This window comes from Canis lupus, chromosome 11, assembly GCF_011100685.1.
Source record: "Canis lupus familiaris isolate Mischka breed German Shepherd chromosome 11, alternate assembly UU_Cfam_GSD_1.0, whole genome shotgun sequence".
Lineage (NCBI taxonomy): Eukaryota > Metazoa > Chordata > Mammalia > Carnivora > Canidae > Canis > Canis lupus.
Genome location: NC_049232.1, coordinates 52,252,767 through 52,280,158, shown reverse-complemented (window position 1 = coordinate 52,280,158; position 27,392 = coordinate 52,252,767). Strand labels below are relative to the sequence as shown.

Genomic DNA, 27,392 nt, shown 5'->3' with positions numbered 1-27,392 from the left:
TTGGTAACTAGCTGTATTCAAGGGATGAGACAAATTTAGAGTCCCCTTACTCCTCGGTTATCTTAACTCCTCTCCATTTTTTTTTTTAAGAGAGAAAGGGAGGACAGAAAAGGGGAGGAAGAACCCTAAGCAGGCTCTACACCCAGAATGGAGCCCAATGTGGGGCTTAATCTCATGACCCCGAGATCATGACCTGAGCTGATATCAAGAGTCAGATGCTTAACCAACTAGCCACTCAGGTGCCCCTAAATCATGTAACTTTTTTTTTTTAAGATTTTATTGATTTATTCATGAGAGACACAGAGAGAGAGAGGCAGAGACACAGACAGAGGGAGAAGCAGGCTCCACGCAGGGAGCCCGATGTGAGACTTGATCCTGGGTCTCCAGGATCATGCCCTGGGGCCGAGGTGGCGCTAAACATCTGAGCCACCTGGGCTGCCCTAAATCATGTAACTTTTAATACAGGATAGCAAGTCTTGTTTAAAGACTTCTTGGCTCTTTTGTTTATTTTCTCTTCTAGATCAACTTCAGAATAATTCTATCCAGTTCCGTTGAGATTGGGGTTTTGATGAGAGATAAAGACAGAAAATTGTATTCACTAGAATTCTGGGGATGAGTGAAAGTAGGTTATTAGATGAGGCAGAACTATGTCCCATGAGAGAAATAGTCAGCTCTGGGAAACTACATCGCATTTTATTTGAATTCCTGTTAGTTAACACTTAGTGCTGTATCAGTTTCAGGTATACAATATAGTGATTAAACAATTCCATATATTCCGCTAATGCTCATCACCAATTTTACCCATCCCGTACCTACCATCTCTCTTGTAACCATCAGTTTGTTCTCTATAGTTAAGAGTCTGTTGCTTGGTTTCTTTTATCTCTTTTTCCCCTTGCTTATTTGTTTCTTAAATTCCATATGAGTGAAATCATATGGTATTTGTTTATCTCTGATTTATTTTGCTTAGCATATCTGGCCTCCATCCATGTCACTGCAAATGGCAAAGATTTCATTGCTTTTTATGGCTGAATAACATTCCATTGTATATGTATACCACATCTTCTTTATCTATTCATTCATCAGTGGACTCTTGGGCTGCTTCCATACCTTGGCTATTGTAAATAATGCTACTATAAACAAAGGGATGCATGTATCCCTTTAGATTGGTGTTTTGTATACTTTGGGTTAATATCCAGTAGTGCAATTGCTGGATCATAGACTAGTTCTATTGTTTTTGAATGAGCCCTGTTTAATGCAGGGCTTGAACTCACGACCCTGAGATTGACACCTGAGCTGAGATCAATAGTTGGACTCTTAACCTACTGAGCCACTAAGGTGCTCCAGGGTAGTTCTGTTTTTAACTTTAAGGAATCTTCATAATGTTTTCTAGAGTGACTGGACCAGTCTGCATTCCTCCTAACAGTGTACAAGGATTCCTTTTTCTCCACGTCCTCGCCAACACCTATTGTTTGGATCACAGACTTTTGAAAAATTGCTGAGGAGATTTTACGGCAATGATAAGGCAGGGACTTTTATGGTTTGTCATGTAATCTCCTCTGCTCTTCTGGCCATCAGCAAAATTTACTAAACATCATGATGTCATAACATGAGTAAATTTCTTACAGAAAATACCTATGTGGCCAAAGTCTGCACATTGGGCAATACAAAAATAGAGAATTATGAGGAAGTTTAGGGATTTGCACAAATTATAGGAAAAGTGAAACGGGGATGTCCAGTTACTTTTACCCCAGGATTTGAGAGATTATAAAGATTAAGTAGGAAGGAGCTGACATTTTTGCACTACTAGTCCCCCACTTAGTGACATATTATAAATCCCTGTGAGGAAGATAGACAGTTGTTGGCGTACCTCTGGGAAGCCATTCTTTTTTTTTTTTTCTTAAAGATCTTATTAATTTATTCATGAGAGACACACAAGAGAGAGGCAGAGACATAGGCAGAGGGAGAAGCAGGCTCCATGCAGGGAGCCTGATGTGGAACTTGATCCCGGGACTTCAGGATTGCGCCCTGACAAAGGCAGGCACTCAACTGTTGAGCCACCCAAGTGTCCCTGGGAAGCTATTCTTTTGTGCATTATGATCATGTCTGTATAGTTATGTTGCTAGCAATACATATGAGTCTTCCTTGGGCTAGGTTTCCCATCCAGCTATGCATCTTGTAGTATGTTCTACTGAACTAGTGCATTTCTTTCTTAAGGTTTCATTCTAGTGATTACTAGGATTACATGAACAAAGATGGGCAGAGTTGAAAAGGAACTGATAGAATCTTTTGTTGTGCATTGTTTTGACTAGTTAGTAGCTTATTTACAACCTTGTGATACAAGAGCTTCAGCTAACCATTGTGGCATAGGTTACCCAAAGAAGTGGAAGATGTATGGCTCAGATAATTTAGTCACATCTAGGATTTAGAACTGCTAGTTGGCCCTTGCTATTTGTGCAGGGTCTTTTTTAGGGTCCCAGTAGCTGTCTGATTAGGGCAGAGTATCAGGGCAGTGTTGGTGTTTCTACCAGTGTTAAGGTTATTCAATCCCTGAGTAGGCTAATCTACTATGTTCATACTCAATCAGTTTAGGCAATGATAAGTGAAATCAGTCTCCCCCATGACATTTGCCCCTCTAATCATACCCAACAGATCAGCATAGCCTCTCCATTTATTAAAAATATTATTTTAAAACTCTTCATAAAGTTCTAATATTTTCTTATTGAATCTTACATTTCTTATCAAATTTAATCCTAGTTTTTACTGCTTATTTTTTAATTTACAAAGGTCTAACAGGTTTTTCCAGCAATTTATCTGGGTGTAGCAGACTAGTCTCTCTAAGCCCCCCCAGCCCCAAAGATGTACATGGAGTCCAGGCTCTGTACAGCAACTTAATACAAACCTCCCTGTTTGAGAGTAAAGTAAAGCAGGTAGATCCCAAAGTTCAGAGCCTGAGTTCATGGAGACAGACTGAGACTCCAAAGTAGGGACAGGAGTAATCTTCATCTAGTTCTGGCTCTTTGATATTAGATCTTCCGTGAAAGAGAAAGGAGAAAAGAAAGTAGGATTTCCAACAGGAAAGGAAGAGGAATTGAGGGCTACAAAGTCAGACTTCTGAAGATGTCTCTAAAAAGGGAAAAAACAAGAATGACAAGAAAAGTGGTTAAAATGTCAGTTGGCACAATCATCTAGGAGAAGAAACTCAAAGTTTGAGGGAGACAGAAGACAAGTGTAAGGAAAGAAAGTAGCCAGTCATGTTTGAGATAATAAAGGCAGGTAGACAGATTCCAGACTGGATAATAAAAGATTAATTCAAGATTCACCAAAACAACAATGACAACAACACCGATTTGCTAGGGCTTGTGACTATCATTGAAAAAAGATTGGGATGACTAAGTGTTTTCCCCATTACTTGTTAATTCTGGGTTTATTTCTGTTTGGCTGAGACAAGAGTGACAAAATGTAAATTATGGATGAGAAGTTAGAACTATGGAAGACTAGAAATTAGTTTAGACAAGGAGAGTCTAAAAGATAGTCTAGTTGAAGAGGTCCGGACTATGGAATTCAAGGTCACAAACACTAGTTCAGACTCAGGTGACTAGAAAATGCATCCATCTTTGGTAACTAAGGGTTGAATCTACAGCTTATTGAGTAAAGGCCTGGTTTCAAAGGGATCTGTGTTGAGATCAGAGCTGGACTGTGGGTGGTAAAATAATTGAACTGAAAGTGCCAGACATCTTGGTGAAGCAAGGCAACTTGGTATTATAAAATGTGCAATGGACCTAGAGTTTAAAACTATGGTAGCCTCCAACAGTGGTTAACATGAGCAACTGAGCAGGTTGCTAGGGTTCAAATCTCAGTCCTCCACTTACCAGTTATGTAGCCTTGAGGAAGTTACTTAACCTAAGACTCATTTTCTTCATCTGTAAAATTGAAGTGATAATAATACCTACTCATAAGGTTTTTGTGAAGATTAATAAATTAAGGCATACAAAGCATTATTTTATTTTATTTTATTTTATTTTATTTTATTTTATTTTTTATTTATTTTCTTTTTTCAAAGCATCATTTTAGACCAACTGTTGACATAAAAATTGCTCAGAAAATTCTGGCTATTCTAGATTGGGCTTTGTGACTAAATTGTTAAGTGATTTAGAGCAAGTCAGTTTCTGTTTCTGGGCTTTAGTTTCCTCATGTATAAAATGGGGTTGTAAAATGTATTTAATATGCTAATGTAAGGGTTAAATGAGACGTTAATTAGAGTGCCTATATAATTTCTGACACATCAAAAATGCTCACTAACTGATATTTTTTGTCCTTTATCTTATACTATGTCAAAGAGAGTCCATAACCATCACTGATGGTTTATGCCCAATGGATTTTGAACTTCAAGCTATCTCCTGTGGATATACAAAGCTGATCTAGTCAGTAGAGAAGGAAGGGTACAAAAACCACAGTCTGGGGAGAGGAACTCTACTCAATCTCTTGGTGGCATGGTAGTAGAAAGGAAGTGTTAAAATAGAAGAAGCCTCTGTCTAATAGTGTTCTTAGCATTTTGATTCAAATACCAGGGTGAAAAAACTTAGTTCTTATTCAATCTTGATATAATCCAATCTCAGGTTTTAAGGGTTAAAACTACAGAAGATTGGAGATTAGCCTAGACAACAAATAGCAGAAACTAAAAAGGAAAATGAGCTCTGTAGGAGGGAACTAGAGAAAAAGGCACACTGAAAAATAAGTAACCAGGAAGAAGGTGGAGGAAGGGAGAAAAAGGGAGGAAGGCCAGTTGGTCAGGTGGCAATCAGGCTTAGAAAGATCTCAGCAAATATCTCCTTGCTCACAGTGGGAACTCAATCACAAATGGAATTTTCCAGCTAAGAAAAAAAAGCAGTAAGATGATTTTTAGGAGTGCAAGTTTCTAGTAGATTCTCCAGGCCCTCTCTCCTTATACCATCAGACTCCCAAATAGAAACTCAATCATGACCCCTTGTTGTCATTCTAGATCAACAGGCCTACCTGATTTCACCCAAGTCACCTAATTTATGTGACTAAAATTTTCCCATCTCTAAAAAGTGAGGATAGTTGACAGAGGAAGGATAATTGGCCAATTTCTGGTCAGATTAGTCAGCATCAGTTTGCTTTACGAATATTGTAATTTCTTAGATTCCAAATGATCACAATTTATCCTTTTGTAGTCAAATAGTATAATCTAAAACATGATAGCTACGGGTAAATTTAGCTAACCATATGACTTCCAGTCTTGGGTACACATAAAAAAAAACTTCTATTTCCTCTCCTCAGACTACATCTCTGAAATATCTGGTGTTTAGCCAACAGATGATATCTCCATCTAAGGAATGGTAAGTAGAATAGCTAAATGACATAGAAGAGAGTCACCATAAGAAAGGTCAGGGCCTGTAGTCCTACAGAATAAACAGTAACTCATTTGTTTTCTCATCACCACTTCATTATATTTCAGGTTCAGTCTATTCACTGCTATGTCTCATGGTTTACATTTAGCTCTTTTATCATATTTATTTATAACATCATCTTCTCCCTCTAAACAAAGAACTGCTTAAAGGTAGAGATCCTATCTTTCTTTCTTTCTTTCTTTTTTTTTTTTTCTTTAAATCTCTGTATCCCATTACTTAGATTAGGCCTTGGAGGGCAGCCCCGGTGGCACAGCGGTTTGGCGCCGCCTGGGGTGTGATCCTGGAGACCCGGGATCGAGTCCCACATCGGGCTCCCTGCATGAAGCCTGCTTCTCCCTCTGTCTGTGTCTCTGCCCCTCTCCTCTCTCTGTGCCTATGAATAAATAAATAAAATCTTAAAAAAAAAAGATTAGGCCTTGGATTTAATAAAGATTCATCAAATGAACAAGCACACAAGTAAATGTTTAAAAACATGTTTTGTTAAATTGTGCTCAGATTTCTGTCTAAACCTCTCCAATGGAGGATAATCACCTCCTCCTTGTGGGAGTATCTACACAATCACAGAACAGCTGGGCTGAAAGAGAAATCTCAGCTAATTCTTTGTTGATATTTCTATGCTCAGGTCAGCAAACAGGAGGATATTCAGCATGGTTGAAGAGGATGGTTAGAGTGCAGTGTCAAAAAGGACCTAGAGATTTATTCATTCCATAACAGGAAGCCTGTATTTCCTAAATAAGTCATGGGAATAAAAAGCACAGCATCAGGAATATAGTCAATAATATTGTAATAGCAATGTATCAGGATAGATGCAGGCTACACTTGTAAATGTAGCATAATGTATAAACATGTCCAATCACTATGTTGTACACCTGACATTAATGTAACATTATGCATCAGCTATACTCAAAAAGAAAGAAGGAAAAAAGTTAAAAAAAAAAAAAAGAGGTAAAACTCTTGAGGACATGAAAAGCAAGGAAAAATAAAGAACAGTTTCGCACTGGAGGAGGCAGAAGAGATAACAGTAATACATGTTACTGGAAGGTATAGTGTGCCTGAAAGGAAGAAGAGACATTATGAGGGAGGTTGGTAAAATTTAAATGGGGGTGAGGTCAGGGGTATAAGAGTCTATAAATTGTATGATGGTTTTCTAGTAATGCTGATTTCCTAACGTGGAGGGTTATATGGTAGTTAAAGTAGCAAAATGTCCTCGATGTGGAGAAATACACACTCAAGTATTTAGGGGTGGTAAGACATCATGGATGCAACTTGTTCTCAAAAGGCTCAGAAAATGGAGCACCTAGGTGGCTCAATCAGTTAAGCATCTGCCTTTGGCTCAGGTCATGATCCTGGGGTTCTGGAATCCAGCCCCACCTTGGGCTTCCTGCTCAGCTTCTCTCTCTCCCTCTGCCCCTTCCCCCTACTCCAGCTTTCTCTCACTCACTCACTCAAATAAATAAATTCTTTTAAAAAGGTTCAGAAAATAAGTAATTATTATACATAGTTATATAATAATGTTACATATAAATATAATATATGTGGTATGTATACTCACACAGATGGAGCAAATGTGGTAAGATATTAGCAATTAGGAATCTGGATGAGAAGATTCTGGATATACTTTGCATTATACTTACAATTTTTTTGAAAGTTTAAAAATAAAATCAAATTTATTTTTAATTAAGAAAAAAAAGAATCTGGAGAGGAAGCTCACCAAAGTCTGGAATGTCATGAGAAGTTCAGTTCTTGAGCTACTACAGCTTTTCTGTTACCTCTGCCTCTGCCCATCCCCTCCATACCTTCACTAACTTTCCTATCCAAGTTGAACAGAAACAAGACTAGAATTGCTCAAAGGGTAATCAAAATAGTAATAAAGAAAATAAAATAGCAATAAAACAAATGGAAAATCAAAATTGTAATAAAAGCAAACAAAACAAAACAAAACACCCACCAAATTCTAATTTAATAACAGAGTGCCATAGAAGATTGGTCAGTTGGCACAGTTCAGAACATGATCAAAACTAAAGAGGGGGGGGGCACCTGAGTAGTTTGGTCAGTTAGGGGTCTAATTCTTGATTTCAGCTCAAGTCATGACCTCAGGGTCAGAGAGATGGAGCCCAGCATCAGGCTCCATGCTCAGCAGAGAATCTGCTTGAAATTCTCTCTCTCCTCTCTTTCTCTCTGCTCCTCTACCTTACCCCCCACTCATGCTCTCTCAAATTCTAAAATAAATAAATTAAAAAAAAAAAAACAAAGTGTTGGGATGCGTGGGTGGCTTTGAGCGCTGAGCATCTGCCTTTGCCTCAGGGTGTGATCCCAGAGTCCCAGGATCAAGTCCCACATCGGGCTCCCTACATGGAGCCTGCTTCTCCCTCTGCCTAGGTCTCTGCCTCTGTGTGTGTGTGTGTGTGTGTGTGTGTGTGTCTCATGAATAAATAAATAAAATCATTTAAAACAACAACAACAAAGTGTTGCAGAAGGGGAGGTGGGGGAATGGGGGTAACTGGGTGATGGGCACTAAGGAAGGCACATGATGAGATGAACACTGGGTGTTGTACTATATGTTAGCAAATTGAATTTAAATAAAATATTTTGAAAATTTAAAAAAAAAACACCCAAAACAAAACTAAAGGCCCTTCCCACTATTCCTGTTGGAGATCTTTGGTTTCTTTCTTCTCCTATCAAGGGAGATGCTGACAGGAATATTATTCATATCGCTCCACATAGATATAAATTGGGTGGTGGGCTTTGCCATTCTGACATCATTTGGAAAGTGGAACCATGATTTTTTTTTTTTATCAATGTGGTAAAGGTAAAATTAATCATGTTTGATTGAACTGCTAGATATCATTTTCAGGGCTTCCCAATCATAAAACCTTTCTTGGGATAGGAGAGGAGAGGTTGGGAAGCTTACAATAAAGGCTATCAGTTAGAAACAAAATGCTAGTTGCACAAAGCTGGATCTAATAGTAAATCATGGTGATGCTAAAGAAGCAACTTCACTCTAAGAGATTCAAAATTTAATTCCCTTTGGGGTTGCCAGATTTAGCAAATAAAAATACAAAAATAAAGCATGTCCCAAATATTTACATAGGACATATTTACACTTAAAAATTATTATTTATTGAGATTCAAATTTAATTGGGAATCATGTATTTTATCTTTTTACCCTGCTCCTGTTACTGAGGTCAGGAAAAGTTCCTACAAATTCACTTGTTGCTTTAAATTTTCTAAAGAAACATAATTCTAGGGCAGCCCGGGTGGCTCAGCAGTTTAGGGCCGCCTTCAGCCTGGGCCCGATCCTAGAGACCCAGGATCGAATCCCATATCGGGCTCCCTGCATGGAGCGTGCTTCTCCCTCTGACTGTGTCTCTGCCTCTCTCTCTCTGGGTCTCACATGAATAAATAAATAAAATCTTAAAAAAAAAAAAAAAGAAACAGAATTCTAGAAACTAACTCTAAAAACTTTAGATGTCTTTTTTATTCTAAATAACTTTATTGAGATGTACATACCACATAATTCACTTATTTAAAATAAAATGTACAATCAATGGTTTGTAGTATGTTCACAGTTATGTAACATGTACGTCTACTTTTTTGTGTTTAAAAGTGGTATTGTATAGGATTCTATTACTAAAGCTCTGATTAATTTTCTGCTCTAAATGCCATAATATCTATGCCCCTCCTCCTTCATATTTTTTCCTTTTTTTCTTTTTCTGCCCTTTCCTTTTAGTTTCTCCAACTTCTTTCCCTTTGTGATTATACTATCTTCTTTAATGATTTTTTAAATAATCCAAAATAATACATAAATATATTTTAACTGTAAAAGATCTAAAATCAGAAATATAAAGAGAAACTAAGTTTCTTTTCCTCTCTTTCTCCATTTCCCAAGGAGAGCACCATTAACAGATTGCTGTATATCCTTTGCATCTCTTCCTTTTCAGGGTATTTATATATATAAATGTATACATACTTACTTTCCAGAACAGAGGGAAATCTGTAGGCACTGTGCTAGGCAAACAATTTAGTAGAATTATACAAGATATATCCCAAACAGCAAAGCAACAATTCAAAATAGGATATAAATAAGACTTAAAATGAATTGTAGAGACCTAAGAGAATTGAAATGATATGTTCACAAAAAAGCTTATACATTAATGGCTATAGCAGTATTATTTGTAATAGCCGCAACATGGAAACAACCCAAATGTCTATCAACTGGTAAATGGATAAATTGTGGTATATACATATATTGGAATGGTATTCAGCCTTACAAAGGAATGGAGTACTGATACATGCTACAACATGAGCCTTGAAAATATCAAGTGAAAGAAGCCAGTCACAAAAACCCAGATATTATATGATTCTATTTATGTTGTGTCCAGCATAGGCAATTCGATAAAGATAGAAAATAAATTAGTGGTTACTAGGGGCAGGGGAAGGCAGGAATTGGGAGTGACTGCTAATAGGTATGAGGTTTCTTATTGGGGTGATGAAAATGTTCTAAAATTAAATCATGGTCATAGTGGTACAATTCTGTTCATTATTTAAAAAAATCATTAAATTGTATTCTTTAAAAGGGTAATTTTATGGCATGTAAATTATACCTCAATAAGGTTATTATTTTTTTATTTTTGAAAAGATTTATTTACTTGAGAGAAAGAGAGAATGAACAGTGGGGAGGGGCAAAGGGAGAGAGGGAAAGAGGGAGGAAGGGAGAGAAAGAGAAAGAGAGGCAGATTCCTTGTTGAGCACGAAGCCCAATGCAGGGCTCAATCCCAGGACCCAGAGATCATAACCTGAACCAAAGGCAGATGCTTAACTGACTGAGCCACCTGGGCGTCCCAAGGCTATTATTTTTTAAAACTGCAAAGGCCAAGCACTGTAAGAATTCAAGATGGAAAGATAATGAGGGGGATGGGGCAGGGAAAGTCAGTGGCTGGAATTGCTGGAGAAGGCTTCATGGAAAAAAACTTGGACTAAACCTAGAAAAATAAATATAGGTCCAATATAAATATAGGAGACAGGCATGTAGGTAGGAAGATGCACCTAATGAAAAGTTTGCATTGATATTAGACAAGTTTATGACAGTACAGAGGTAAGAAGAGTCTAAAGGAGGCAGGAAACAAGACTATAAAGTCAGGGTTTTAATGTTAGGCTTATGACCTTAAAATGATTAGTAGCTGACAAGGAATCCCAGAAAGATTTTGAGCAGAGAAGAATACAATAAAATTGGAATTTCAGAAGGTTTATATGACAGATTTATAGAGGAACAGATTACAGATATAACGACTTGAAAGATTGCTGTAATAATAGTCAACACTTCAAAATGATGACAGCCTGAACTAAGAAAGTGGTGAAAAATAGAAAGGAAAGGGTAGATAAGCAAGATACTAGAACCAGTCTATATTCACTTTAAGGTACTGTAAGTTTTCCAAACAGAATAGGCTGATAGCCTAGATAAGGGCAGAAGCCAAATTACTGGGTTTGCCACTCTTATTTTGTTGACTAAAGTCAAAAGGCCAACATCTTGGATGAACCAGTATTAATTGCTCACTGCTCAAAACAGCACAAGCAATAACTCTATCGTAGTTGGTAGGCCAAGCTTACTCAAAGGGGTGCAGGCCAGGAAAAGTGTTTTCAATTATGTTTCACTGGCAAAACTTTGGACTTTTGAAATAACTTCAGAAATAATTTTATCAATGTTCAAGTTCTTAATTACCTTCCTGAACAACAATAACAACAAAAGCATCAAAGCTCCTATTAACTATTTTTTATATAAACTACTGTACCAGGTACTGTCCTAAGTGCTTTACAAATATTGCTTCATTTAATCCTCACAACATACTTATGAGGTAGCATTATTGTTAGACTGGTTGCATAGATGAGAAACTATAGCATAGAAAAATTAAGAGATTTGCCCAAGATAATGTAGTAAGTGGCAGAGCTAGGATTCAAACCTAAACAGTATGGCTCCCGAGTCCATGTCCTTAACCACTACGCCCCTCATATGATTTTTACTTCATCGCATTTATTGTAGATATAATTTGATATTTTTCTGTGCTATTACTTGATGTGCTATCACTTAAAGGCTGTCTTTCACTAAACCTTAATTTCCACAAGAATAGGGATTCTGTTGAGTTTTGTTGCCATTATATTGCCAGCGTGTAGCACAGTAGCTCACATTCATTTGGTGATCAATAAATATTTGTTGAATAAGTATATCAGTCTTTATTGATGATTGCCACATTTTTCTTCTGCCTTGAATTTACTACTGCCTAGAGTGTCTGCTCTTCCAGATTTTATGTTCATAAGAAGATACAGGAGAAACTGGTCAGTTAACTTGTTTTCCCTAGCCTTCTTTCCTTTAGCAGTTCTGAAAGTTGGAAAGGACTCTCTGGTTTTTTCCTTCAGTTGGGATGGTCCCTGACTTCTTCTTCCTAGAACTAATGCCTGTACCTTTGGGATGGAATTCTTTCTGGAACTAGGGCTTGTGCTCTTGAAATGAGTTCCCTCCAGGAATCAGAAAATTGCATAATGGCATAAAAAACGTTTAATATGACCCAAAATCAGTGACCTAATTTCATTTTCTACACCTTCTTCATTCCTCAAAAGGAAGCCTAAATATAGAACTACATTCTGGCTTGCTTTTTCAAAGTTTTATGTTAGAATTTTTTTTTTTTATGTCAGGCAGTTCTAAATATAGAACTACATTCTGGCTTCCTTTTTGAAAATTTCATGTCAGAAAAAATTTCTTTTTCTTTTCTTTTTTTGAATTTCTTTTTCTTATATCAGGCTTGGGTGTGATTACCCCAGCTCCCTAAGTACTTGCATTCACCACAGGAGAGCATGGAATTGGTATAGAAATCCTAGCACCATAGTCAGATCTATTTGCTCTAGGCACAAAGAGGCTGCAAAGGATAACCTTACCCATTTCAGCAACCTCTTTTCAAAATGACCACTTCTTTTTAGCAGAAGGCAGTTGTGAAGGATGGGGAGAGGAAAAGGAACACAGACCTTTCTGGTGAGCTTCCAAATAAAAGTACAAAATAAAATGAAAATAGAAATAGAAGTACAAAAGGTAAAAGACTGGAACTACTCAAATAGAATTTTCAGATAACCAAACAGTAGGGCTTGTACTTTGTAAGTACAAAGTATTTACTTCTGCAAAATATATTCCCTTTCCTGGTAAGTTGTTTGGTAGATTGGTGGTTTGACTGATAGATTGGCCAGTCTTTTTATCTGTCATATGCACACTCACATGCACACACATTTGCTTTTTAGAGGCAATAATGACATACAGACTTAGATATTTACTGAGTTCACCCACCTTCATTTTGTCTGTCCTCACTTTTGCTTTCAAATAGAGACATTGCAGAATAGTACCAATTATAATTCCATGGAATTTCTGTAAAGGAAATAAAAATATTCAGAATCAGAATTTCTCATTCCAATACCATTTCACTTAAATATGTGCTTAAGAAACTTGGAACTTGTTCTCTGAAATCCAAAATAATCTACCTCTAAGACATATATGCTAAATTTTAGAATTCATTTCATACGTGTTCATCAGAAAGTTATAATTTCAAAGCTTGGCAAACAGATTCCACTTTCTGGCAATCAAATCTAGGCTAATAACTACACTTTGTCAGAAAAATCTGTAACAGATCGTTGGAAACAGGCAAAAGAATTATTGGGTGGTCTCTTAGTGCACCACTTCTGGATTTCTGCCTTTGATTAATTTTCTGTTTATTTAAGTATCTTATAATTCTGTAGGCAGAGATTAATTTATAGATTTTAATCCCATGGGGATAAAAATATTTTATGTCTGGTGAAAAAGATAACCTCAAAGACTATGACTTAGGCACTACAGGACTTCAATTAGTTTTATGTATGATTCAGAAATCTTTCTTAACCTTTTTTTATAAAACTGCCTGTAAATACTTACCTCTTACATTTTCATTTGAATTGGTCTTAACATCTTACTGATTACCTCATTAATCAGTGAGTTCAATAAAATATTTGACACCTGCTCATTGTATTTATATGAGTCATGTTTTTCAACCTTTTGAAAATTATACTTTATCAAACCCCATGAGTTTGATACACAGGAAAACTCTTCTCTTTATCCTTTTTTTTTTTAATGATTTTATTTATTTTATTCATGAGAGATACACAGAGAGAGGCAGAGACATAGGCAGAAGAAGCAGGCTCCCTGTGGGAAGCCTGATACAGGACTCAATCCCAGGACTCCGGGATCATGACCCCAGCCAAAGGCAGACACTCAACCACTGAGCCACACAAATGCCCCTCTTTCTCCTTAACTCAACCCAGAAAAGATCAATAAAGTATATTTTAATAAGTTTCTTTCAGGTCTCCCAAGCCGCTAAGTATGGATAAGCAAAGACTAGAAAACCTTATAGGTGTTTTCATCTTAATCATCCCAAACAGGATTAGATGGGAAAAAATTCAAATCTTTAGGGAAATGTAATCTAAGTAAAAGGTTATTTCTAGCCAAAAGATCTTTAGCTATCAGAAAAAAAAAAAAAAAAACTAGCTGGACAACTGTGATTTGGAGTAACAATGTATCTTCCAACTAGTTCTGCTCTCTGTGAGGCTCAAGTGACCTCATTAAGGATAAAATTCTTATTTTGGGACGCTTGGGTGGCTTAGCGGTTGGGCATCTGCCTTTGGCTCAGGGCGTGATCCTGGGGTGCCGGGATTGAGTCCCACATTGGGCTCCCTGCATGGAGCCTGCTTCTCCCTCTGCCTGTGTCTCTGTCTCTCTTTCTGTGCCTCTCATGAATAAATAAAATCTTTAAAATAAAAAAACAATTTAAAGGATAAAATTCATATTTCAATAATCTAGGCATAGTTGCATCAAATAACTTTAGAAGCCAGGAAGTTAATAGCAGTTAGATGTAAAACAATTGGAAATGAAATTCTGGCTACTGTGACAAATTGGAGAGTTCCTATAAAAGTATCCAAATGAAAAAGAAAGAAAATTAAATATTGTGCAGGCCAAACAAAATTATTTGTGCTTGTTGGCTACAAGGTTTATTCCAACCCAATGTCTGTTTCCTCTGTCAACAGAATCAGTGTTTTCCTAACAATATTTTCAGCTATAATATCACCATTCTCTAGGCACCCAGTACTATTGTAAGTTGCCTACACCTTCACAGTAGGCTTGGGGTTTCTACAGCTGCCAAGAAAGAAGAGCCAAGGATGGGATGTCCTGAAATTCTGCTTCTCTCCATCACCTACAAGGCCATCAGCAGCTTTGAGAGGGAAGTCTGGCCAAATCCACACAAGAATCATAGCTAGGAATGTGAAATGGTTATAAGGCACTTAATGGGGCCTGAGTAATGACTGTTTAGCTAGAATCAGGAACTCACCCAATGTGGTGACATTCTCTGCATGTACATCACATTACATAGCAGCCAACTAGAAAGTATATTTAAACTGTTAAATTCAGAGGAGGAAAAGAAAAACAAAACAAAAAAAACCCAGAGGAGAAGAATGTGAGGAAAGGGAGAAAGAAATGGAATGTGGGAGGAAAAAAGGAAGAGAAGGAGGAAGAAAGGAAAAGAGAAAAAAAAAATTAGGAGCTAGAGAACCAGGTTTAATTTCAGTCTGCTCATAATTAATGACAATGTGACCTGAAGCAAGATACTAATTACTTGGAAACCAGAGAACCTTCCCTCAAATTTTTTCAAAGTGAGATTTTAAAAAAAGAAACAGGAGATAAATTAGGGAGATACAAGATGGAGAAGACCCGCTAAGGAATAAATTTGTCAGGGACGCCTGGGTGGCTCAGCAGTTGAGCATCTGTCTTCCGCTTGGGGTGTGATCACGGGATCTGGGATCGAGTTGGCTCCCTGTGAGGAGCCTTCTTCTGCCTCTGCCTGTGTCTCTGCCTCTCTCTGTGTCTCTCATGAATAAATATAGCAGCAATGTCCACAATAGCCAAACTGTGGAAGGAGCCTCGGTGTCCATCGAAAGGTGAATGGATAAAGAAGATGTGGTCTATGTATACAATGGAATATTCCTCAGCCATTAGAAGCGACAAATACCCACCATTTGCTTCGACATGGATGGAACTGGAGGGTATTATGCTGAGTGAAGTAAGTCAACCGGAGAAGGACAAACATTATATGTTCTCATTCATTTGGGGAATATAAATAATGGTGAAAGGGAATATAAGGGAAGGGAGAAGAAATGTGTGGGAAATATCAGAAAGGGAGACAGAACATGGAAGACTCCTAACTCTGAGAAACGAACTAGGGGTGGTGGAAGGGGAGGTGGTCAGGGGGTGGGGGTGACTGGGTGGCCGGCACTGAGGGGGGCACTTGATGGGATGAACACTGGGTGTTATTCTGTATGTTGGCAAATTGAACACCAATAAAAAATAAATTATTAAAAAAATAAAATAAAATCTTGGGAAAAAAATAAATTCATCAGAGAGACAGAGTTGGGGGTACTTTTGTATTACAAACTAAGTACATTAGTTTTCATTATAGGACTGAGAAGAAGAGTTATCAGAGGATTAAGTTAAATAAGGCATGAAAATGTCTGCCACAGGGCTTGATCCAAAAAAGTCAGTCAATAAATGGCAGTGTTTTAATTTTATTTTTATTTTATTTATGATAGTCACACACACAGAGAGAGAGAGAGAGAGAGAGAGGCAGAGACATAGGCAGAGGGAGAAGCAGGCTCCATGCACCGGGAGCCCCACGTGGGATTCGATCCCGGGTCTCCAGGATCGCACCCTGGGCCAAAGGCAGGTGCCAAACCGCTATGCCACCCAGGATCCCAGTGTTTTAATTTTTTTTTTAAGATTTTTATTTATTTATTCATGAGAGACACCGAGAGAGAGAGAGAGAGAGAGAGAGAGAGAGAGGGAGAGAGACAGGCAAAGGAAGGGAGAAGCAGGCTCCTCGCCGGGAGGCCAATGTGGGACTCGATCCCTGATCCCGGGATCACGCTGAGACAAAGGCAGATGCCCAACCGCTGAGCCACTCAGGCGTCCCGCGTTTTAAATTTTTAATATACATGCCCACTAAATTGGTTTTAAAAAAAGTTTAATACTGTGCTAGAGAAAAAGTGAAACCAGTGGAACATTTACAAACTGTTGATGGTATTGAAAATTGGACAACTACTCTGGAAAACAATTTGGCTTTATCTTACAGAGTTCATGGGGGGCATTTAACCCTCTAACCTCGACAGTCCATTTTTTGTATATAACCTAGGGAGACTCTCATAATATGTCATATACAAGAATATATATGGTAGCATTCCTCATAACAGCCAAAATTAGAAACCAACCAAAAAGCTATTAATGGTAGAATAAAGAAGTAACCTACGGTATGTTCATACAATGGAAAGCTATATAGTAGCAAAAATGAATGAACTACAGTTAAACACATTAACATGATTAAATTTCAGGAATACAATATTTAGGGGAAAATTGTAAAAGAATACATATGATATTCCACTTACATGAAGTTAAAAATTATGCAAAACTCTATCATTAAGGACACATACTTTCAAGGTAAACCTATAAAGAGAAATAAGAGAATGAAAAGTATAAAATTCAGGATAAAAGTTAGGGAGAGAGGGTGGGGAGCATGGAAAAGGCATACTGAGAACTTCAAGCTACACCTGTGTTCATGTTATTGTTACTTTTTACAAGTTACACATTTGTTATAAACTTTACATCCATTCAACAAATAATAACAAGAGAACTGAAAAATTAAAGTGAATATACCAATCATAGGAAATACTCTTCCTATCTTATTCAGGAGAGTAATTTTTTAATAACCCTTATTGAAAGAATAGGCCAATTTGGGTCACCATATTTAAAAGAAAAATATTTTGAGAGAATTTTAAACTTAGGGAAGAGTTGAAAAAATTGTATAGGGAATTTCCATATACCCTTTACCCACTGTATTCTTATGTTAACATCTTACATACCATTATGGAGCAATTATACACTAAGAAATTAACCTTCGTATAATACTATAAACTGAAGTCCAGAAATGTTTGTTTTTTAACCGTTTCTTTCCACTAATGTCCTTTTTTTTTGTCCCCGCCTCCTCCAGGACCCAATCCAGGATCCTACATTGCATTTAGCTGTATGTGTTCTTCAACTTGTGAATGTTCCTGATTCTTTCCTTGTCTTTCATGATCTTGACACTTTTTAAATATACTGCCCAACTGTTTTGTAGAGTGTGCCTCAACCTGAGTTTATCTGATGTGCCCTTCTCAGAGCATCCTATTAGGGGATACATGCTGTCATGTGTATTCCTGGTGACATAAGCCTAGCTTGCATGGTTAAGATGATGTCTGCCAAAACTCTCCACTGTAAACTTACTTTTTTTCTTTTTGTAATGACTAAATATTGAGGGGGGGGGGGGACTTATTACCTTTTAAAAAGAAGGTTGAAAAACACTAGAGTCATAAGAAGAGGTCTCAAAGAGAAATCAAGGAATAGCATCAGCTTCTATAAACCATAGTGATAGGATACGGGAGCCTAGGTGACTCCATAAGCAACCAACTCTTGATTTCAGCTCAGATCATGATCTCAGTTATGGGGTCAAGTCCATGTCAGGCCCTGAGCTGAGCATGAAGACTGCTTGAGATTCTCTCTCTCCTTCCCCTCTTCCACAACTCTCGCATGTGTGTGCATGTTCTCTCTTTCTCTCTCTCTCAAAAAAAAAAAAAGTCATGGTTATAGGATCTAAAACTCTTTCATTTAGACTTGAGAATCAAAGGTAGAAATAACAGGTCCCATCTTCACCTGATAATCTCTAAGCTGCCTAGACCTTAAATGAGTCATATAACATAGAAATAAAGACAACCTTACTGAAACTTGGGGCTCAGGGTGGAGTATGGAACTATCAATTCCCAGTCTTCCAACTGGCAAAACAGTGCAAACCAACTTCGAGTTCCTTTAAGCCCTAGCTGTGATTCTGTGCTTCCAGCATTCTGCATTCCTCCAGTTATTATACACACAAAAAAATAGTAAATTTAGTAAGTATAAAGGTTTGGAAAAAGTCTTTATATTTAGTTCAGTCCAAAAACTACATAAATTATAATAAACACAATCATGTCTGGCAGTGGTGTATTTGTGATACTAGCATAGTTGATGACTCTTAGTACTAGAATGTCATAGACTGCATGCATATAAGTCATAACTGGCTCTCAGTGAACAAATCTGTCTTTCAGAGAATAGAGTTCTTCACCAGCAAAGGAACAAATTTCTGCATATTGGAATCTGAGGATAGGACTCTCACACAGAACCAGATGTGCCCATCATCCCCTGATAAAACTAAGAGCTATTTTTCCCCCAACTGTTGTATAAAATCATGAAAGCTTTCAGTCTATTCCATTAAGGTTTCTCAGAGTTAGCTATCATAACCAACGCACAAATCCCGTTACTCCAGAAATCAGGTTCCCTATCCCAATTCATATCACATGAATCTCATCAAACCTAACAAAAGTTTTTTTTTTAAAGCAACAGAAGCACATACACAGAAAAATTAAGTTTACCCCAAAATGCTTTCAAGAGTCACAGTCCAAAACTCAACAGCGCTCCATACTCTGTCTTTATTCTCAGTTATAGTTCCCACTTCATTTTATTTCAATCACAACTACTTTCTGACAGGAAAACACTTTAGAAAAACAAGAATCTTCTTTAAAATTCTGGGAGGTTGGGCAGCCCGGGTGGCTCAGTGGTTTAGCACTGCCTTCAGCTCAGGGCCTGATTCTGGAGACCTAGGATTGAGTCCCACATAGGGCTCCCAGCATGGAGCCTGCTTCTCCCTCTGCCTGTCTCTGCCTCTCTCTTTCTCTGTCTCTGTCTCTCATGAATAAATAAATAAATCTTTAAAAAATAAAATAAAATTCTGGGAGGGGTGGGAGGATGTTGAAACATCCACTAGTCTATGAGGCCATTTAAATTACTAAATTTCCTTCAGTTTTCTACTTCTAACAGCTTCTTGGCTTTTAAGAACTTGCCACATTGCTTTCTTGTGGATTTTTTTTCTTCTGTTTCCTCTTGATAAGGAAATTAAAGTGCTAAATAAATATAATATAATATAAAATATAAAATATAATATAAAATTAAATAAATCTTAGTACCATGATTTACAACCTGCTTCTTCCAAAGGTGATTTATGGACCTCTAATAACCTTTCAATTAGCTTCAGGTGGTTTAAAACAAAATAAAGATTGATATAAAATAAACTTAAAATACAAAATCCTTTCCTGTAAAAAGGAACCTACAAAATACTACAGTTTCTTCCTAAATTATTTGTCTCTAAAGCAAATGGCTTTTTCCTTCAGTTTTCTAATCCATAAAAATAATCACTTCCTTTTCTAAAAAAAAAAGAAAGAAAGAAAGAAAGAAAGAAAGAAAGAAAGAAAGAAAGAAAAGAAAAAGTACAGCAGGGATTTTCAAATGGTGTTATGCAAAGCAGGCAGGTTTCTTGGGCTGAAATACAGTTATGGGTAGGAGCATGTAGAGGGCACTTCCTTTCTCTCAACCTGAATAAATCTACTACTTTCTGGGATTTTCCTATATTTTATATTTTCCTATATTTTATATTTAAAAAAAGAAATTTCTCCTGCTAAAAACAAAGTTGGAAAATCATCTGGATGCTTCTAGGATAAGTGTTTGAATAAATTAAAATGTACAATTGCAGATGGAACTCAACCTCTAGCTAGACCAAGCACAGTTCAAAGTCCCAGGCAGCCTTTCTTAATATACCTAAGTCTGCCATCTATGTGGCCTTGGCACCAATTCCTAGCAAAAGCTGGAGCTCCTGGGAGCCATTTGAAGACATTCATCTCCTTACCTCAGTCTTTTCTATCCCATGGACATCATATAGTTCATTTCTTTCTTTGTTCTCATGACAATTCATTTTCCTCATTTTTCTTCCCATACCTCTTTGATTGCTTTGCAATGTGACATAGCAGTTAGGCTGACCTAAATTTAAACCCTCGAGCCAACACTCATTAAATACGTAACCTTTGGGTAATGAGATAATCACTCTGAACTTCAGTCTTTCATCTCTTACATGAAGATAATTGCCTCACCTTGGTTGCAAAGATTATATAAAGTATACCAAGCATTTTCTACAGTGCCTCGCACATGGGCTATTCCCCAAAGGATTGTTCTCATCCCTGTTGTCTGTGTGCGCTTTCCCTGAATTATGATATCAAATCCTCTCATTGCATCACTACCCCTGGCTCCTAAAACCATCTTTAGTCCCAAACCCATACTGTTGGACATTTCCTCTTAGGTGCTCACTAGTGTCTCAGGACAATCATGTTCCAAAATGATGTTTCTCACCTTCTCTGATCTTATTATTTTAAAGTGTTCATGAAATCTAAGAATCACCTTCAGTTCCTCCTCTGATTACCTGCCAGGTCCAAATATTCCATCTGAGGATCTCTTAAAGCTATTACTTCCCAACTATACCATTTCAGATTCTTTTTACATTCCTTCTGGATTCAATGCCCTGTTATCTGTTTCTGGCTTTTATAAACTATCCACTGCTGCCCAGAGTGGAACACTGATCATGTCTTCTTGACCAGCTCAAAGCCCACAGTGGCTTCCCATGGATTACTGAATGAAGTCCAGATACCAGCCACACATTCAAGATGCTATTTGAACTCTATTCTTTCATCTTTCTTTTCCACTATTTGTCTTTATTCAAACTGGCCTATGTACAATTCCCTAAATACAGCCCAGATTTTCCTGTATCTATGCCATTACTCACCTTCCGAGAGTAATGCCCTTACTCTTATCAGTCAAAATCCTTCAGGCTATCTTAACAAAGATAAGCTCAAATTTCATGAATCCAATCTAGTTTCTCCCTTTCTCTGATCCAGAAATAACTCACCACAACTGCCATTTACTTCATTGGTATTATTCTCCTAATCATTTGTTCTTCCTTGTATCATAATTATTTTCTGAATTTTATCTCCTCTATCGGATTGGCTGGTGTGAACATGTCTAACTAATTTCTGTGTCTTCTAAAGAGACACAGAGCCTGGCTTCTAAGTAAGGGATTGGATAAACTTGAAAAAAAAGAATGAAGACAAGCAATAGGTAATTATTAAGAATAATAGCCTTTCTGAAAAATACAAGTTATAAGATGTGATAACTTCATCAAGACAATTGCTATAAAGAATACAAAACTTTGTCTAGTGATATTTAAAATAAGCTCTGGGATCTGTACACCTCTCAATTAAAACCAATCCAAAGACACATTAGCTTAGCTTAATTACCTAAGCTGCCCTACATAATTTTTTATTTATTTTATTTTATTTAAATTCAATTTGCCAACATATGGTATAACACCCAGTCTTCATGTCAACATGTGCCCTCCTTAATGCCTGTCACCCTGCTCTACTTTATTAGATATACATGTGGCAGCCATGAAGTGGGGAGTATCTGTGATTCACAGGATCCAAAATTCTAAATTGTTAGGAATTTTCTGGGCCCCACATGTCAGTTCTTTGCTAGTAATTTGTACTCTACTACTCTACTCCATAGCAGAAGGCAGAACATTCTTAATGCCACCAGGTCAACAAGCTGTGGGAGCTTGTCACTCCAGCATTAATTAGGCTTCCTGCCCCTTATATCCCCAGGAAATGCTGGCTTTGAGACTAAACTGGGAATATTCCTGGACCAGAGTGCCAACTGGAGTTGCTAAGTGGTTTTCTCATATCATAAGGGGTTTTACTGTGTCTAAGGAGAGTCACTGAATTACCAGAGTGAACTAAATCAAACTAAGCCCAAGTAAAAATAATTACTTGAGCAATTTCAGAATTGCCCTCCATTCCAAAAGGAATGTCTGTGCTAGGGCAGCCCGGGTGGCTCAGTGGTTTAGCGCTGCCTTCGACCCAGGGCGTGACCCTGGAGATCCGGGATCAAGTCCCGCATTGGGTCCCCGCATGGGGCCTGCTTCTCCCTCTGCCTGTGCCTCTGCCTCTCTGTCTGTCTGTCTGTCATGAATAAGTAAATAAAATCTTTAAAAAAAAATGTCTGTGCTAGGAGCCACCTCGGATCTTGGATAGCTTCTCAGAGTTACTCTGATCCTGGAAATTACAGAATTTCACAACTCGAAAGGGACTGAGAGATACCTAATCATCCTCCCTCCAGAGCAGTCATTCCTTGTGTTTAGCAACCCTGGCTGCCTTGCTTAAATACTTCCATTGCAGAAAAAAATCATTCTTTTAGGATGGTCTCTACATTTTCATACAGCTCTATTTATAAATTCCTTTATTCATTAAATTGCTATAGATTCCTATAAGTCTTGGAGGCAAGTGAGAGCCAAAAGTAAAGCCTGCATAAGTTCTATCTTTATCTCTTCCCAGCTGGTGAGTACTGAAATGAATAAACACCTAGTACTTGAGCGTGCTACTTAATATAGTGCCATCCTCACCTTCCAGCATATGGTAATTGTGGTGACTGCACTAGGTGTCCAGGGTCCTGAGCCCTAAAAGTGGCTGATCCACTTACTTACTGTATGAGCAGCAGCCAATAAAATGAATTATGAGCACTCTACTAGTTTCTCAGTGTAGATCTAGGACATCTTACCTTTGCTGCCTAAATGCACTCAACTCCAAGCTTATTTGACCTCATACTCTTTTAGGAATTTCAATTCTCCAATTTATCTTTCAGATATTTCCAATATCATTACTGACATTCACTTTACATATTTTCATTCTAGTTCAAGAATTCCAAATCACGTGGTAGCCCGTCAGTTAAGCCCAACCAGACAAATGCTGTCTAAAGCAAGAGTAACAGTTCTAACAAAAGATTGAGCATGTGCACATGATTTTTTTTAAATTTTTATTTATTTATGATAGTCACACAGAGAGAGAGAGGCAGAGACATAGGCAGAGGGAGAAACAGGCTCCATGCACCAGGAGCCCGACGTGGGATTCGATCCCAGGTCTCCAGGATCGCACCCTGGGCCAAAGGCAGGCACTAAACCGCTGCGCCACCCAGGGATCCCTGCACATGATTTTTAATTCCTACAGGCTTCCTCAGTAACTCCACCCTAACAGAGAATCCTAACAATCCCTGAATTTCAGTAATTTCAGGCTGTGCTTAGTGATCAGTTTTATAGTTGATGTCAAGCTATGTTATGTTTGATAGGGAGGCTATAGGACCCAAAAAAGGTATATATATTGAATTTAGGAAGCAGATTTTTAAACATACCCACTTATGCCCTTGAAAGGCAGTTAACAAGAATCAACATTAATAAATGTCTAACCCATATATGGAAATATTTCTGAAGTAATCTACTTAAGAGATGATGGGGTCCCTGGGTGGTTCAGTCAGTTGGGCATCTGATTCTTGATTTTGGTTCAGTTCATGATCTCACATGCTCCACAATGAGTGTGGAGCATGGAGCCTGCTTGGGATTCTCTTTCTTCCTCTTCTTCTACTCCTCCTCCCCCAAATAAGTAAGTAAGTAAGTAAGTAAATAAGCAAGCAAGCAAGCAAGCAAACTGGTAAGATTAAATTATAGCCCAAATCCATTTCAGCAAGGGGCTTAGGGTTCCTCTCTAGAAAGGAAGCCATGAAGTTAAAATAGAGCTAATCTAAGAGAAGCGCTACTCTTTAAAACTAACAGGTTGGTCAGGAGAGAGTGAAGGAATGACAGTTTTTAGAACAAAAGATACTGAAACATTTATCACTCTTTCAGCCTTTGCCTGAGGAAAGGGTTCTCTGATTGTAGTGCTTATCAGAGTTATTTGGAAAGATAGAGCATTAGATATTTATGTAATATCATCATTAGAACAGTAAAGCTTATCAGATTATCAGAATACCACACCTTAATGTAAATACCATATAAAACATCCAGTTTCTCTTTGCTATAATTCTGGGATCTCTAATTTGGTCTCCTGGGTAGAGCTAGCCGGGAGAAGACAATGCCCTGGATGTTATTAGATTTCCCATGTGAAACTTCCAACTTAGCTGTCTTGTTGATAAATTAGTCTTTCCAGAAAGAAAGGAGTGAATTGATTTCCTAACCCCTGGTCACTCCTAAGACAAGCTGTATGTTGAATTTCTGAATTTGTAAAGCTTGGATTGGTTATAACCACATCAAGATGCAGATTTGAGAGATCCAACCTTAGTAGGCTGTTGTCTCAGTCTTGCTCCCTCACTTCTTTACCATATTTTGTCAAACTCAATGTCTAGAGATTCATAAGATCTAAGATTTCAATTCAAACCTGTTTGGACTACTCTGAGTCTTATCTGTACATGAGAAAGTTGGACAAGAAAATTTCCACTGCCCTTTCCAATCTTAGAACTATTCCATGACTCTAGAAATTATTAGAAATAACAAGATTTTGGTAAAATGCCCAGTTGCACAATAAATTTACAATGAAATAGTCTTTTTAGATACTTATAATAATTAATTAGAAAAAATAATGGAGAGAGTACCACTTAAATAGCAACAAAATTTAAAATATTTAGGAATAAGCTTAAGATACAAAATTTTACAGAGAGCTACAGAAGATCTGAATTAATTTTTAAAAATACCATGTTTCTTGATAGGGAGACTCAACATTGCAGAAATACAAATTATCCCTCAGATTAATCTATAAATCTAATGCAATCACATTCATTATTCAATAATTTAAAATTATAAATAATTAAAAAGGTATCTGTAAAGAGAGCATTCATTTACTGCCTTTTCCAAATAGGATTTCCTAGAGGAGGCAGAAATTCATAAGTCCTTTGAATAAAGGGAAATACCTGTACACTTGAGGTAAAAAACAATCATAACTTACATTGTTTTAAAACATCATTAAGCCTAGCATATACATGTAGTACTGTAAACCTACCATTCTCAGATTTAATGTTTGTATAACTTCTGTAAACAATCTTGAAAGCTCACAACACCCTAAAAATCACTTCATTTTTTGTTATTTTTTAAAGATTTTACTTATTCATGAGCGACACAGAGAGGCAGAGACATAGACGGAGGGAGAAGCAAGCTCCTTGCAGGGAGCCTGATGCAGGGCTCAATCCCCAGACCCAGTATCATGATCTGAGCTGAAGGCAGATGCTCAACCACTGAGCTACCCAGGCATCCCTGAAAATAACTTAAGAGTGATTTTGCTGAAGTATAAATCTCAATTGGATGCTCTGTGTAGTATGAAGCATTAAGGTAGTGGGTGAGCCTAGCCAATTGCTTAGGATTTGCATCTCAAATATATATATATATATATATATTTTTTTTTTTTTTTGGTCTACTTGGTATCCTTTGTGTAGTAATTTTCATTTAAGAGCCAGAGGTTACCTACATTTTCAATTACATTTTATCTAAATTATTTTTATTCAGTCATACTATATTCCATGGGAGGAATTATATATTAAAATGATATTTCACAAACTTAGTGATACCTGACAACCTCATTCGTTAATGGATACACATGCACACATGGTGGTTTGTTGGTCATACGGCTCTGAAGAAACAGAGCATGACATTCAAAGTGGGGAAAAAGTAGCTAGGGATAAATGTTCAAGGATCAAGAAGGAAGTGCAGATTGGAAGAGATGAAAGGAGACTGCAGAAACTTGCTGGAGTTTAAATGAAATGAATAAAGTTATGAGAGGTTCTTAAATTCATTTAAGAAATAATCAAGTATTATACTAAGAGCTAGGGAATATAGAAAAGAATCAGACAATATACCCATCACTGCCTTGAACAAATCACTGTAGGGAAGCCATATGAGTAAACAATTGCTCTACAGTGCAGTGGATAGTATGATAGAGGTAAGGATGAGGTATCATGGAAGTGCTAAAGAGGAGAATCTAAACTAGATTTTGGGGTCAGGTAAAGTTCTTGGGGCAGATCCTCAGCTGAGTCTTAAAGTATAAATATAAGTTAGCTTAATGAATATAGGGGATAGAATTTTCCAGACAGGGCTGAGTAACAACATATGAAACAACATAGTACATTGCAGAATGTCATTAAATACTTTAAAAGTTAATGTAATGAGACTTAGGGTTAAAAAAAACATTTTTTTTAAGGATTCTATTTATTTATTCATTAGAGACACACAGAGAGAGGCAGAGATATAGGCAGAAAGAGAAGCAGGCTCCCTGCAGGAAGTCTAATGCAGAATTTGATCCCAGGACAACCTGAGCCAAAGGCAAACATTAAACCACTGAGCCACCCAGGTGCCCTGACACTTAGGATTTAAAGATGTATCAGTGTAGAGTCTAGTTTGACTGATGACCAGAAGATGAGCTGAGATGCTATGATTGTAATCCAGAGGAAAAATAATAAACAGATAAATTAAGGCACTGGCAATGGGGAAGGTGTAGAGGGGTTCCTTTGACAACTACATGAGGTAAAATTCAACAAAGTAGAATTTATCTTGTTGAATTCACTGAAGTACAGGATCTAGACTTCAGCTTTTAGGCTCAGAAACTTGGTTTTGGTTCTCTACTGAGATAGAATCCACAATTCAAACTAACATTAAAAAGAGTTCAGAGGCTGATATAAAACCAGAATGGTAGATGATTATTTGCAATGAAATAGATTGACTGTCATAGTGAGAATAATATTTGCTTTGGTATGAAGTTGAGACATTTTCTCCTTATAAAAAGATACACCTGAGTAATGAGTCATAATCAGAAAGAAAGTTGCTTGAACATGGAATTTGTGGTAGGGAAATTAAAGTGCATTTTTCAAAGGTTTAATAGCATCAGGCCACAGATGGGAATGTTCAAGTTGATTGGCTATATTCTCTCCCTTGGACAGTTAGATAGACACAAAAAAATATGCTTCTTGCTTTCCTGTTTGTATGTTGCCACTGCTAACCAATAGTGCTTCAATGAATATTCTTTATATAAATATCTCTACTCAAGTCTTAACGTGTCCAGTTTTCCTGTTTAAGGTGGTTTTTTGATAACTTTGCCTTGATA

General features: G+C 37.3%; 1 protein-coding gene across 5 annotated transcripts in view; it reads right to left on the bottom strand.

Annotated features, from left to right (window-relative positions):
- The window catches only part of LOC611901 (phospholipid-transporting ATPase FetA-like), a 123,527-nt gene that overhangs the window by 81,213 nt on the left and 14,922 nt on the right, over positions 1-27,392 (bottom strand). For 4 of the 5 annotated variants that reach the window (XM_038552727.1, XM_038552730.1, XM_038552729.1 and 1 more), the window contains exon 3: positions 12,757-12,834. In XM_038552727.1, the coding sequence (XP_038408655.1) occupies positions 12,757-12,834 (78 nt within the window). Of the gene's footprint in view, positions 1-12,756; positions 12,835-16,925; positions 16,984-27,392 lie in introns of all 5 variants that reach the window. The other variant, XM_038552728.1, reaches the window with a different exon arrangement.